Source organism: Crocodylus porosus, unplaced genomic scaffold (assembly GCF_001723895.1).
Source record: "Crocodylus porosus isolate Cpor-Errol unplaced genomic scaffold, CroPor_comp1, whole genome shotgun sequence".
Taxonomy (NCBI): domain Eukaryota; kingdom Metazoa; phylum Chordata; order Crocodylia; family Crocodylidae; genus Crocodylus; species Crocodylus porosus.
In genome coordinates this window covers 10,862,241-10,876,979 of record NW_017728927.1, presented here as the reverse complement: position 1 = coordinate 10,876,979, position 14,739 = coordinate 10,862,241, and the positions used below count along the sequence as shown (strand labels likewise).

General features: G+C 53.0%; 1 protein-coding gene across 1 annotated transcript in view; it reads left to right on the top strand.

Moving 5' to 3' along the window:
• Window positions 1-9,678, top strand: part of FSCN1 (fascin actin-bundling protein 1) — a 19,468-nt gene extending 9,790 nt beyond the window's left edge. The window contains exons 2-5 of the mRNA XM_019541997.1: window positions 3,363-3,519; window positions 4,972-5,093; window positions 5,467-5,634; window positions 6,886-9,678. Of these exons, the coding sequence (XP_019397542.1) occupies window positions 3,363-3,519; window positions 4,972-5,093; window positions 5,467-5,634; window positions 6,886-7,088 (650 nt within the window). The 3' untranslated portion in view covers window positions 7,089-9,678. The remainder of the gene's footprint in view (window positions 1-3,362; window positions 3,520-4,971; window positions 5,094-5,466; window positions 5,635-6,885) is intronic.
• The last annotated feature ends 5,061 nt before the right edge of the window (window positions 9,679-14,739 follow it).

The following is a 14,739-nucleotide window of genomic DNA, read 5'->3' as shown; positions in this document are numbered from 1 at the left end:
GAAGCGTTCTCGACCACTGTTCTTTGCAATGTACTTAAGTCCTCATCAGGCTGCTCCCGTGTGCAGGGAAGGCTGTTTGCTGCTGGTGAATGCCACTGTTCAAGCAGCAGCAGCTTGGGATATAGTTAGACCGAGATCTCCTGGGCCAGTAAAGGATTCAGGTCCAGCCTTCCTGGCAGGAGAAGTGTTGGCTTTGGAGGCTTTTCCCTTGCCAGAGATGGGGAAATGCTTGGTTTTTGGGGGGATTCTCCACATCTCAAACCAAAATGGGAAACTCTGCTGGCTGCCCCTGTTGCCTGACATCTTGTTCTGCAGAGGTGTTGGTTGTAGCTGCATTGGTCTAAGGACCTAGGCAGACAAGGTTATTTTGTGTCAACCTGATCTCTTTAATTGGACCAACTCAAATAGTTGGAAACACTCTTCTTTGCAAGCTTTCCGGTATAAATACCCTTCATCGGGCATGCACCAACTGCAGCTGCTTCCCTGATGAAGGGTATTTATACTGGAAAGCTTGCAAAGAAGAGTGCTTCCAACTATTTGAGTGGGTCTATTGATGCAGTTGAAGGGGTGCTCTAGCTTCTCCCCAGACTGCTTCTAAGGGAAGGCCCTCATTTGGGAGGCAGGGGTGAACTCAGAAGTGCAAGCTGAGCTAGAAGGATGGCTGCCTCGAAGGACCAGGCTCAGGCCAAGTACTTATTGTACAAGACAAAGTAACAGCCTCATTCATCAGTTTTCTGAGGCTGCTTTTTTTTTTTTTTTTTTCCCCTCCTGCCCCTCCCTCCTTGCAGATGAGACCAGCTGGAGCCAGGCTGTGACTCAGTGGCCACGCTGAGGAATGTGCTATGCCGGGGTGTAGTCATCTGGGCGGCCAGATGTGCACGAGCCCTGACGGCTCCTATTCAAAATACAAGCCGTTTTGTAGCAAGGGCAAGCCGAGAAAGTTCCTGGCTGGGGTGTAACTTCTCCACAGCTGCAGACCATTTTGAAATGAGGGCCCTTCAATGTGCAGCAACAAGAGCTTGTCTCTGGGAGGTGAAGGTAGCAGCAGCAGCAATAGTATAGTTGAGGCATGGGTGGAGGGAAGGCACTGATATCAATGGGCAGCATTGTGCAGATGACAATAAGAAGGCTTAGACATGGAAGATGCCGAGATCCTGGACAACAAAGGGCTGATTTACTTAAGGATCATGGGGCAGATATGCAGACCACAAACATTTTGCCTACTGTTCTGGCTCTGATTAATTGGATACCGCTGGCCTGGAGATTAAGCCTTCACACGCATTCAACAGCCAAATGCCTATCAAAGAACCTTTTGAAGCTACCAGGTAGTTATCTCTAGCATTGCACCCATCAATTGCTCTTGAATGGAAATTTTTCACTTTCCTGACTCACGGATGCATCTAGGTAAATGTTGTCTCAGCAGGAGACTTCCCTTCTATGGAAGTTCAGCTTTTTGCCTAGATCAAGTCTAAGGATTTTGCATTGTCTACAGGAAGAGAGGTCATATGCAAATAGATGCCAGCTCAAACCTCCACAGGCATTATCTGTGCTTAGGTTGTGAAAGGTTGGGGGGGGAGGGGGGGATTCATCAGCTGGCTTGTGCATCTGGCAGCCTCCCTGGTGATAAGGGTCCTGCCAGGCTGGAAAGCACTGCTGCGGTAGCCACGGAGCTGATGAAGGGGCAGTCGGACCTACCCAGAGGAAAGTGTCTCATGCCCTTATCCTTTGGAGGCATAAACAGAGCAGAAAGACTTTAATGCTCCGGCTCATATGCAGCATCTCTTTCAAGGCTGCCTTGAAGTCCACTATTTTATTTGACAGTGGCCCTCTAAAAAGCACATCATGTCACAGGCAGTGCTTCTACCTCTGGTATCCTTAGGTCCTCCGCTTGCCTGGCTTGTTAGATGCGGTCGCAACCGACTCTTTCACCACCCACGTCTGCACTCGCCCAGGGAGCGGGGAGCTGTCTTGTATCGAGTGGGCAGTAGCCAAGCCAGATCCTCCTCTCCTAAATGCTGGCATTACTCTTGTATCGAGTGGGCAGTAGCCAAGCCAGATCCTCCTCTCCTAAATGCTGGCATTAGAGGTGTAACTATTGGCTCCAGCACTGTTATTGCAGACTTCCACCTTGGTTCGGACTGAAATAGTGGAGAATGGCAGCCTCTGGGATCCCAAGTGCCTGTGGTAGGTTGCTAAGATCTCTTTGAAACCTGACACTGGGATCTTTTTTTTGCTCTCTGCCTGGTTTGGCTCCAAAGCATTGCTTGTGACTCACATCCCCGAAGTGTTTTCAAGAAACATCTGCCAAGCTCAAGGGTTCCACTTTCCATCCAAGCACACTTGGCCCAGCATGTATTGACTCAGCGTATTTTCTTGGGATAGTGTTTGGCGGTCAAAGGTACATGCGGCATATTTGGCTTGCTGCTTGCTAGGGTCGGACTGGCTTGGTCTGGGGGCAAGGGTGGGTGCAGCAGCGCTGTGCTGGAGGGGGATCGAGCAGCTGCCCTGAATGCATAAACTTCTCTGTGGAAACTGGTGTGTGTGTGGGGGGGGGGCGCACTGCTGGGAGGGAGAAAAGCAGGCTGGATCGAACTCTGAAACTGGCCCAGTGTAGACCAGGGAGACGGGCTATGTTTCCAGTCTCAAAACAGCACCTTCCATTGGGCTATGAAGGGTGCTGGGCAAGGTGACCACCTTGGCACAGACATGACTCTGCAATGGGATTTGTCGGATCCCATCTACCTTAGTTTGTAGCATGGTGAGGGGCGGAGGACCTGACTGCATTACGGCATCCTGGAAAACTTTGCCCTTGGGATGGGATCTCCTCTTCTATACAGACATTGTCACGCTCCAGCCCCAGGCCCTAGTACTGCAGCATGCATCAACATGGAAATGCTTTGATGGCCTGCATGTGATGCACCATAGCCCGGCTTCAGATGTGCCACAAGTGGGAGGCTGTGCAGATCTTGACTAATGATTGGGGAACTTGGCGATCGGCTTCAGACTATGCTCCACGTATATAAGTGATGCGACTTCCTTTTAATATTTTGCTGGCCTGTTCAGGACACGCTCCAAGCAGTCGATTAAGACAAAGCACTTTGATTAAGTCCACAGTACTTAGGCTCTGACCTAATACTAATGCACCTAAATGCAAATACTTTGGCTTCAAGCATTCTTCAAACCTGCTGACCCTTGGAGAAGAGCTCAATCCCCTTAATCCTGTAGTATTCCTCCATGCTTAATACCACCCTTTCTCCTTTACTTTCAGAGTGGGGACAGGATGGGTTGGGGTCTCGTCTCACAGGCAGAGGTCTTCCTACCGCTGGGTGGGTTCCTGATGAATGTCCGCTTGTCTCCTGCAGGGATGGACCTCTCGGCCAATCAGGACGAAGAGAGTGACCAAGAAATCTTTCAACTGGAGATCAACAAGGACACCAAGAAGTGTGCCTTCAGGACCTATACTGGGAAATACTGGACCCTCACCCCCAACGGGGGGATACAATCCACCGCCTCAACCAAGTGAGTCTGGAGGGCTTGTCTGGCCTTACTGATCGCTGCTGGGTGGCTGGGTTTTGCAGCTAAATATCCGGGGGCTGTGTCTGCACGTAGCATGCAGTTGCATTGTGGCAAACTTTCCCCTCCTGAGTGTCTGGCTGTGCTAAGGAAGCTGACTTTTAGCCAGCACTGGGGTGGATGTTATGTTTGCAGTCTGACTTTGGACTGAGGCAGTGGGTCGTGAGCAAGATGGTCCTTGCCTGTGGGTGGCTTGGGATGCCAATACCTGGACTGGAAAGGGGGATATTGCAGAGCAAGGCATGCTGCTGTGAATGGAGGCATGCTGCATTCCTACACATGTTCCTAGTTAAGGAAGGGTGGGGATGCCTGTCAGTGAGGCAGCTTGAGATGCTGCAGAGAAATCTGCAGGGAGGGGGAAAGGCACATGTGTTTTCCCTTCTGAAAAGACTGGGGCCAAATACTCTTGCAAGATGAAAAGCAAAGAGTCGTGCTTGGAGCTCTCTTACTGCCTCGGTGGGACAAAGGACTGAAGGACCACACTGCACAGGAATAGGCTCAGTGCCTTTCAAATGAGCAAAGCCCTGATGATTGGAAAGGGGTGTATGCATAGTTCCTGTAGCACAGCTACAGGGATGTGACTCTGGGACAGCTGTCGGGTACATCTGGACCCACTACTCCAGTGGCTTGAGTGCAGGCTCCACTTCCCAGTTTCCCTTCCTTCTTTCTTTGGGGCCAGGCTTTTAGTCCCTTCTTGGACACTGGTGTAGCCATGAGCTCCTAAGCACCCAGTTCTGGGAGTGGAAATGACAAACCTGAGTCTTCCCTCCATGAATAGGAGTCATCACAGCCAGTGCGCTGGGAAGGGGAGAGGGGAAGTGATAAGCAGGCGTTTCTGAAATCCTGCCTCCTTGCTAATCCTAGAGGCCCTGCTCAAGCCTACTGTTGGCACGTAGGAAACTGGGTTTCCCAGCCTAGAACTGCACCCTGCAATTCAAATGTTAGTTGCTTCTTTGGGTATAGATAATTCTCAGTGAGATTTGCACCAATGGTATCTGCTTACATATATACTACTGGTTAGAGAACTTGTCTCGGGAAGTGGAAGATGTGGCACGAGATATGCATTAAAAAGGTGAGGTGAACACATACATAACTCTGAACTTCCCTCCAAGGCTTCTGCACCTCCAGATTTGCTGGCACCTCCTGGCATCCTAAGGTTTTAGCCACAGTCCTTAAATTGCCCAGCAAACTGTGTATTCAGGTGCCCACTGTGGGGCTGCTGGGAGAATTCATTGCACCCCAGGAGCAAAGTGGCACCTCTGACTCCCAGCTCATCTGTGGAAATGGAGGCCAGGGCAGGGAGATGAGCCCAGCCCATGCTGCTGTTCTGTCGGAGCATCCCTCTGCCTGGCTCCACAGACCCTTATGCCTTGTCTGCTGCTCTTTGTGCTGTGGCAGGAACTCAAGTTGCTACTTTGACATCGAGTGGTGTGACAGGCGCATCACCCTGAAGGCCACGAATGGCAAGTATGTCACAGCAAAGAAGAACGGGCAGCTGGCGGCCACAGTGGAGACGGCGGGTAAGGATGTCTATCTAGTTGCAGGGGGGGCTTGGGAGAAGGATTGCTGGAAAACCCTTCAATCCTAGTAGGAGTGAAGACTTGGAGCAGCACTTTGCCGTCCATTGGTCTGTCCAAGCATGATGAAGGCTAAGACTGGGACCTGTCACTGGGCACGCTGCCTCCCCTGTGCTTTGGTGGTCCAGACTGAAGGCAGCGTATAGGCTTTCACTAGTTGCTTTAGCTGCTTTCATCTACCCCGTTGTGCATGTAGAACCTAAAAGGGCAGTTTTCTAACCAGCACTGGTATGCAACCTCAGGAAGTCTGACTCTGTTAGAAAGGCCATGTCTCACCGTCTGTCCTCTGTCCCCTCTCCCTCTTCCTGCTGGGCAGGTGAGACGGAGCTCTTCCTGATGAAGCTGATCAACAGGCCGATCATTGTCCTCCGCGGGGAGCACGGGTTCATCGGCTGCCGTAAGGTGACTGGAACCCTCGACTCGAATCGTTCCAACTACGATGTCTTTCAACTGGAATTCAACGATGGTGCATACAATATCAAAGGTAAGCCCTGCCGTGACGCAGGCTCCTAGGGTTGTCTGCTAGGAACAGGCTGGCTTTTTTGTTTGTTTGTTTTTGGGGGGGGGGTTGTGTGTGTTTGCTCCTTCAAGAACAAGTGACTTGAGGCATCAAATGGCAGTGATGCTTGTGTTAGGGAGCTTTGAACTCCCAACAGCTGTGCCTTCATGCGATCTATGCAATGGACTAAAGTTATACCGAAGAGCGTGTGAGCACTCTGAACTAATTGCAACAGCTTAAAAACCCAAGAGACTTCTTTCCATTCTGCTCTTGCTTCCTCCTTAGCTTGTAAGACACAACAGTCTTGTCTCTTGACACCAGAGATGGTGTGTGTGTGTGTATGAAAGGTAGCTTTTGACCAGTACGGGTGACCACTGTAAGCTCTTCCACCACCCTGCTTGCTCACGAGGCCAGCAAAGAGCTCCCACCCTGCTCCAGATGGAAACCCCTCTGCCCATTCATAGCTGCGCTGACACGGTAGTGAATGTCAGCCGTAGTAAAGTTCAGGGCGTCTCCTAACAAAAACAGTTGGAATAAATTAGAAACCCCTGAACACTCATGGGAGGGTGAGCCTGAGTTACTGCCATTTGACTGGGGCTGGACTGTGATGCTAGTGAGGCTGAATCTCCACCCTTCCTGCTCCTCCCAGGCAGCTTTTGAACTACTAAACCCCCTGAATGTCCCCCTCAGCACTAGAAACCTTGGCTCCTGCTGTCCTGTCCCCTGTCCTCTCCATCCCTGTGCCTGCTGGGATTTCATTCAAGGCAAGAGTTTGAGGTCTCCCTTAAACTGTCCATCACGGTTTGGCTCGAGCGTGGCAGGAAATGGGCAGATGCATCTTGCAACCATCTCTAAGGATGGTCTTGGGCTGCAAAACGAGGGAGGCCTACAAGTGCCCTCAAGCTCATGGGTCTTGTGACTGAGCTGCTGGTACCAAATCCCTCTAGCCTGGTCTGGCTACAGCAAGGGGTTCTTTGATGCCCCTGTGCTGTGGCTGGTGTTTTCACAGGCCTTCACAGTGGAAGCCCTTCCTCCCACGTATTACTCTGTAACATCCCTGTAGCAAGACCAGGAAAGAAACATCCACTCCTGTGCGAACCTGGTAACCCTCAGTAAGGGGAGAGCTCGTATCAAGCCAACCTGCTCCCCGCTCCCAGGGCCCTGTGGTCCTAGGGTGTCTGCTCCACGTGTCCATCAGTTGCTTATTCTGGACCCTCTTCTCTCTCCTACTTGCAGATTCCACCGGGAAGTACTGGATGGTGGGGAGCGACTCATCCATCACCAGCAGCAGTGATACGCCCGTGGACTTCTTTCTTGAGTTCTGCGACTATAACAAATTGGCTATCAAAATCAATGGCAAATATCTGAAGGGTGACCATGCTGGTGTCCTCAAGGCTTCTGCTGATGCAATCGACTCCTCTACCCTTTGGGAATATTAATGCACTTTAGCTTCCCCCCCCATTGCCAACTTCTTTCTGTCTTTGGTTTGGTTTCTCCTCTCTCCTTTCTGTCTCTCCCTCCCTCTCTCTGTAAAAGGATTTTCAGACTGGCTTGCTGCTCCCCCCCTACCGTAGAATCCAATGTCTTTTGTTGGAGGTAGGGCTTTCTTTCATCTCTTAAAACTGGATAAGTAACCTGGAGAAAATGGTGCAACCTGGCCCTAGATTTAGAAGCATCTTTTTTTTCAGGTTAGTTTGGCTTGGGGAACTCTAGCTGCCATACCCCACCTGGCTCTGAGCATCCTCCCTCTTTCCCCTCCTCCCCCCTCCTAAAAGAAAAGGGAATAGCATCATCTCTCTGCTCTTGTGCCATACAGAGTTAGTGCCACACTCCAATCTCTACTGCCAATGTCCATGCAGCTGCCTAATAGATTTAAATTAGCAAGAGCTAGCTTGGACAAGCTCTTGGAGTGTCAGTGACTCCTAGTTTTCCATCAAACCGAGGGAGATGAGAGGCCGTGACGTTAGAATCCAGCTTTGGGGAGACCTCATCTTCCCTCACTTGGTTTTGATGAATATATTTCTTCAGTCCCTTCTTTGGGCATATGAGGTAACCTTGCATATCATGTCCCCAACCCTGAAAGGCTGGCTTCTGCCAGCAGAAACTCAACTGCAGGGCTAGTGAGCTTAAGTCTCCTCCCTTTTAAAACGAGATGCATGCAAGTAGAGCACCTAAAACTGTTCCGAGGCCAGTACTGCCTGGAAGGCTTCAGAGGCTCATCTCGGGAGTCCCCCTCTCCATAAACAGAGCTCTGGGTCTGTTCTGTGTGTGGGAGAGGAGCACCATGGAGCCTTTTTCAACTGGTTTGGCTTGTTGTCTCCATGAGCCTCCATGTCTCTTTGGAGGCTACTGAAGCTGCCTTATTGCTACTCCTGGAAGGGGACAGGTTTGTGAAATTTGTTGTTAGGCACATTAACTTTTTAAATAGGTATCCTCTTAACCAGTCCTGGCTTGCTTCTGCTCCCCTGCAGCCCTCCTGTCTGGAAGGCTGGGAGCCTGACTTCCCCAGTGGCTTTTTTACATGGTGCTGATTCAGTCTAAACGATGACTCTGGTGCACGCCATGGGCTTCTCGGCACCCTTCTCTTCCCCGCTAACCGCAACAGAAACAATGTGCCTGGTATGCTCAAGGACTGTCCCAGATTTACAGCCATATCTCGCTGCTTTTTCTTTTAACCGTTCAGATTTAAGCCCTCTGGGCTCCGGGAGCATTGGTTGGAGAGGAGTGTAAAGCAGGTTGGCTGACACTGCTTTCCCTGGATAGTAGCTGGAAGCATAAGTTGCAGATCTCAGTTTACAGAGTAGAAACCTTCTTAGCAAACTTTGCACAGTGGTATTTGTCAGTACTTTCTTCTCATACTTACTGGAATAGCAAAATCCTAATCACTGAACGTCTTTATTGTTGAAGCCTGTTCCTATTGCTTAAGTCTGATTTTTAAGCTGTCTCCTCCCTGCCACCCCTCCCTGGGAGGAGAACTTTTTTTGCATTGATGGCATGAAAACTTAGCAACATTACTGGAAGCAGAAAAATGACCAAAACAGTATTTTTGTTAATGTCTATTTATATCTATCTCCATGGCACTATGTTATCAGCTGTCTGTTAGAAGTCTGCATTAGTGTATAACAATGTGAACATTTTGTAATAGGTGATGCTAAACTGTCCTTCAGGGTATCAGAAGGCACTCTCCTTGGAGGCCACTCTACAGGCAAATTTCTTTTGGCCCCTGCAGATACTCAGCCCGTTGTTGCCCCAGTTCCAGCCTGGAAGGGGATGCATACTGCATTGCAGCCATCAGTTGCTCTTTCTGTGGCTGGCTCCAACAAGCCAGACCGTGTTTCCATGCCTTGCTGAGCTCCTAACCAGACACGGTGCTTGTGGCTTCGCTTTTGTGTCACACTGAAGGCTAGTACCTCTTGCCAGAAGCAAGGTAGGGCCTCAAGCCTTAAAGCCATATGGCCATTTATAAAGTCTTTCTTCTCTAGGAGCTTGGTGCTAAAGTCTCTTCAGACAGCAACTGGAGCCCTGGGTCTGGGGTTGGGGCTGAGACCCAAGAAGAAAAGTGTCCTCCATCTGGGACACCTGTGACTTTATTTTAAAGGATGCCACCTCCAGCTTGGCTCCTTCCCCCTTCAATTCAGAGGTGTTCCTTTCACACGGGCAGACTGGGAAACTTTTAAAAACTTCTTTCTTGGGAACAGAGATGCCTCCAAAAGGATTGAGTGTCCTAATGAAACCCTGACTGACCCTGTGACTTGGCCCACACTGCTTGCTGGCCCTGCTGTCCACAGTGTCTCCCTCCTTCCCCTTCCTAGTTGCAGTTTGAACCACGTAACTCCTGCTCTGGCTTCTTCCATCTGTGACAGTAGGTCAAGAATCTCCCTCGGTCTCCTTTATCGGGTGTTGTGACTCTGAAACCATCTCACTCTGAAACTAAGTTTTGGGTTCTTTTTATTTTTTTTGTAAGTGCCATTTGTATAACTTAAAATAGCTTCAAATGGAGAAAGATAAATAAAAACCTGCATTCAGATACGAGAACCCGTGTGGGTAGTCTTCATGGAAGCGTGGCTCTGAAGCAGTCGTCCTCTGCCTCCGGGGAGGAGTCCCTCCAGTGTGTCTGGGGGGGCCTGGAGCTGTTGCTATTGGGGGCCATAAGGGAAGGAGGGAGGGAAGCAAATATCACCAATTTCCCCTATGTGCTAGTAGAAAGAACGACAGCAGAATGGGTCTGTAATGACTAGCCTTGTCTCTTCAGGCAAAGTGGGCTTGGACTCTGTACTACCAAGCCAACATCTAGAAGAGACTCGTATCGCTACTAGTTTGTCCAGCCCAGCTTTAAAAGTCTCCATGTTGGCTCCAGAAGCCAACCCCTTCTAAGTGGAGGGAGAGGGGGATAGTCCTCATGCTGCAAAACTTATTTTTCTGTGACACAACCCCCCACACTGGAGAGGCCTGCAGACGGTAAGGGTTTCTGACCCATTAACAGTTGAGGAGTCTGCATCCTGGTAAGGAGGATAGGCTGTGCTTAAAAGTAGGAGCTACGCCAAAGGAAACACAAGTGTCCAGGAAAACCACAACTCTGGGGCAGAAAGAAATTAATGCAAAGTAGGAAGAACCACATCCTCTTCCCTGATGCTGCATTCGCTGGCATTTCTGGGGAGTCTTCAGAGGGAGAGAAAGGAGCAGCTACTGCCTGGCATCTCTCAGGCCTCCAGGCTCGGGATCCTAATTAATTTAATAATTGTACTGTCATGGAAGTGCACTTAGCTCTTACACGTGAGGGTCCTTTTAACGTTAAAGCTTATGGAGGGGCTTGTTCAGTAGAACCTGTGTCGGGACTTCCCTTTCCTGGAGGCAGGAGGAGGCTTCCTGCCAAAAGCAAGGTCCTGCTTGCAGCGGAGAGCTGTCGCAGCATAGACCCATTTCACGGTGACTGAAGCGCCAGGGGTGGTGTTCCCCCCGCAGCCCTCCACCTGGCAGCCTGCGGGGAGCTGGGCTGACTCCCCGAGCTCCAGTTTGTCTAAGTGAATCTGCAGTACTGCAACACATAATCTGCTTGGGGGAAGACTTGCTTGCCAGCGACCTTCCAGCTTAAAGGATCTGGAAATCCTTGCGGCTGGAAACAAAAGGGAGGAGTGGGTTCATGCCTGCAGTATCCTGGTTCCATAGTTAGCCAGGAAGGACGAACCCGCTGCATCCTGCAGAGCAACAGGGAGAGTTCGGAGGCAGGTGCTTGGCCAGAGCAGCCTCCCAGCACCACATGCTGCTTGCTCCCCAGCTCTGCAAAGCTGTGCTCGGCTCCCAATAAAAGCACCTGGTGATGCTGGTAGCGTTTGTGGAGCTCAGAGCCGGGGGCTTGAAGCACACGTAGCCACTCCTGCACGGGGGCCGAGCAGCCTCTGGAATTGGTGCAGAGGGGGAAAGGTGACAGCATCTGCCATGGTGGGGAAAAATGCCTGTGTACATACTACCTGGCAGCCAGATGCTCCCCACCACCCTTACAGGCACTTCCTGACAACCACCAGAAAATCACATTTGCTTTCTAAATGCTAGTAATCTTGCCGGTTTGGCTGCTTCCTCCTGCTGGAAACTCAGACGCAACATTTTAAGGCTGCGTCATGCAGACAGCATCAGCCACTGGGTTTTGTCCCTGCTCCCTGGAGTCTCTCACCACCCAGAGAAATTGCCTCCAAGCCCCAGCATCGATCCCTGGTGCCGGGGAGGGGAGACACGTGGAAACGCACGTTCCTGCAATGGAAGTAGCGGCGTGGCTCTTTGTGTGGCTCTGAGCTGCAGGCGGTAGGAGAGCGATTGAAACGCTTTAGGGCTCGGTTCCTTTGTCGCAGACCGAAAGCTGCAAGCGGCGATGAAGAGACCGATGGGCCGATGCTGAAATGCTCCGGAAACGAGAGCGCCCGAGTCTTGCTTTAGCAATCTGCGCGCTGCTGCTTGGGTCTGCCGAGGCAAAGCAGAGCAGAGAAGAAACCCAGAGGCGACAGCTCGTGCACCCAGGTACAGACAGCTACCCCTAGCAACTTGGGAGCAGGAAAGTTAGGTGTCCAAGTTCATGCCAAAGCACTGCTCCCCCCCCCCAGCTCCACCACTCCCACCCCTGCACACGCGCGCAGGCGGGAGAGCAAATGTAAGGGTTAAACGCCCCAAAGATGCTGGAGGATGGGGCCTCGTACACTGCTACTGGGGTCAGTGGGACAGATACGGTAGGAAAACCTTCAGCCAAAGGGAAGGTACAGAACAGGTCCCCTCTGCTTCAAGCAGCAGCTCCCACCGCCGTGGAAACACGGGCCCAAGGAAGGGGTGCAGGGGGCTCCGAAAGGGGGAACAGGAGCATCCAAAGGAGAGGACCCGGGTCTGATCAGATCTAGACCGAGGGTAAGAGCTAGCGGTTTAATGCTCCTCAGCCACCGAGGCCAAGCCAGGCCAGGCCAGGGACAAGCCCCCGTCCCCAAGGCAGACTCGCTGGCATGGCTACCGCTCATCACCATGGAGATGCTTGTGGCTGGAGATGAAGGATGTGCAGACGCAGGCTGGGCAGGGCACGTTTCCTGCCCGCCACACGAGCCGCGGGGGATTCGTGACAGCAGGCGCAGTGGCCGGGCTGGCGCAGGCTAGAGAAGGGGCAGGGATCAGCTTTGTGAGAGGGGAGCAGTTGTGCCCCTTCCCACAGCAAGGCGACGAGCATGCGTGACAGCTGCCCGCCGCGCTAAACCCTCCGCCAGCTGCTTCGGGACGCCCTGCCCGTTTGCTTTTACACCCCAGCTCCCAGCCGAGCCCCGCGCCTCACCTGCAGGGCCCCACGGTCCGCGCCCACCAAGCGGCCAGGGAGTTTCCCCCAAGCCGTGCATCCGTAACAGCTTGGCTGCTCGGGGCATCCAACGCAGGCTGCCGTCATTACATTCGAAGCGAAATCCGGGATTCGGTCTAAGCAAGTTCTCGCCGGGCCAAGCCAAAAGACAAAACGTTATTTATTATGCACACAAAGGAACCTGCAAAGTGGGGCCCGCAGCATCCCACACCCTAGGCGCGGGGGCAGCTTTCCAGCATGGGAAATTTAACAAGAAACTAGGACTTGGTCTCTCAGGGGGTTTTGCTATCCCCCTCTTCAGCACAGGACAAACACAGCAGCTGCGCCCACGCTGCGCTGATGCATCACGACGCCGAGGCGAAGGCCACCTCCTGTACAGCAGCGGTGAAAGGGTGCACCGAGTCCAAACCTCGCCCATCCTTGGCGTCACTGCTGACACCGCCGCGGCGGGCCCGGTCAGCTCACGTTGCGACGGTGGTGCAGATCAAGCCCCGGGCGACCCAAGCTGCTGAACAGGCAAGAGAGGGGCACGACTTCCAAGCATTACCGATCAGGCACCCTACTAAAATTGACTGACTCCCTCTGCCGATAGCCTCTGCGTGACATGAAAGCATTTAAAGAAAGCCGCCAGCTCCAGCAGCACACAAGTGATAGAAATACGGCCCGGAAACAGCATCGGAGGGAAAGCGGCAAATGCAATGAGCTTGCTTTGCACGGGGGCAGCCCTATTTCTATATCAGCCGTTCCCTTTCACCCCCTCCAAAGCTGGGGGGAAGGGACCCCCACGCTGCCCCCCTCCCGCCAGCCATGATCTGCAGCCCTCCCACTCAGCAAGATGCTCGAGGCCCCAGGGCTTTGCTCCTGGAGATGACCCTGCCGGGCGCGGGGGGAGCAGGAGGGGCCGTGCACGGCTCAGCCCTGCTCTGACACCAGCCCGATTTGTCTTTTTTTCTTGTGAGAGCCGCCGAGCTGAACGCGGAGGCGAATGGAGAAAGGCTGCTGACCTCGCTGCCCTGACCTGAATAGCAAATGGGCCTCAAAGGGGCACATGGCTCTTTGATGAGGCCCCTCAGGATGCTCGGGTAGTTTCCCCCCGCTCTGAACAGTTCCTGGCCACGAAGAGCTGTGACCCCGTGAGGAAGAAACCCTGCCCCCCTCCCACGGGCCCAGAGAACGGGGCGCCACGGCCGGCAGGCAGTCGGCACGGCTGATTCGGGTGCTCCTCTTCGCCCGGGCGCTTCCTTCCTGGCCTCTTGCTTTCTCACAGCCTCTTTAATAAGAGCCGACCCCGGCAGCACGCGATGAGATGGAGCAATAAAGGGGGAGCTCCCACGGGTGGGGATGCAGCCCGCAGGCCAGGGTGCTGCACTGCCCCCCTCCAGCTCTTCCCCACGCGACCTGCCACCTCCCGCGCTTGTGCCGAGAGGAGCGGGTCTGCACAGCACCCCGGCCCCGCACGGCACCCTGAACCCCCGCCTTGCCCCTAAAACCGACAGGCTCCGAATCGAAGTGCCAGCTACCGCCTGTGGATCTCTCTCCCCCTCGCTGATGGGAGCATTGCAGAAACCTCGGATAATACCCGGCTTTCTCTAAAGCAGGTTCCCTTCACCAGTCTCAGCGTGCTTTCCAGACAATAAAGTATTATCGGACTTTATTAAAGTATTGTCTACGTGCCAGGCCAGGCTGGAAACCAGGTCATCTAGGTCTGTGCAGCCCATATCAGCTTCCCAAACAGTTATTTTTGGGGGGCTGAAAATGTACCTTCTGGGATGCCGGGACACAACAGGCAGGAAAGGTGGGAGAAAGGAGGAAGGGCACAGCACCCCGGCTTGCGCCTGCAGCAGGCAGCCCGGGGGGGCTACAACCTGAAGGACGAGAAGCGAGGCGGGCTCGAGGCAGATGGCGGCGTGACTGCGTTTTGGCACTCGTCCCAATGCCCCAAGAGCTCGCCCGCCCCACCCCAGAGGCTCTCCTCGTGCCAGCGGCTTTGGTGGTAGCCACGCCTGAAGGTGCATTTAGAGGGCAACAGGATGCTGTCCTCCGATTCTCCCCAGCGGGGTTTTTCCACCAGCTGCTTGGCACCAGCATGACCATCCCTCCAAACCCCTCTTTCCAACACGCCCAGGTGCAAAGCCCGTGGGGCTGCAGCTGGGCACGAGCGCGGCTCACTGTCCATGCCCGGCCCATTTTGTATTCAGGTTCTTTGGTTCAAGGAGCAAGCGAGACACGTGGCCACAAAGGAGACGCACCAGGCATCGTTGCGGGGTAGG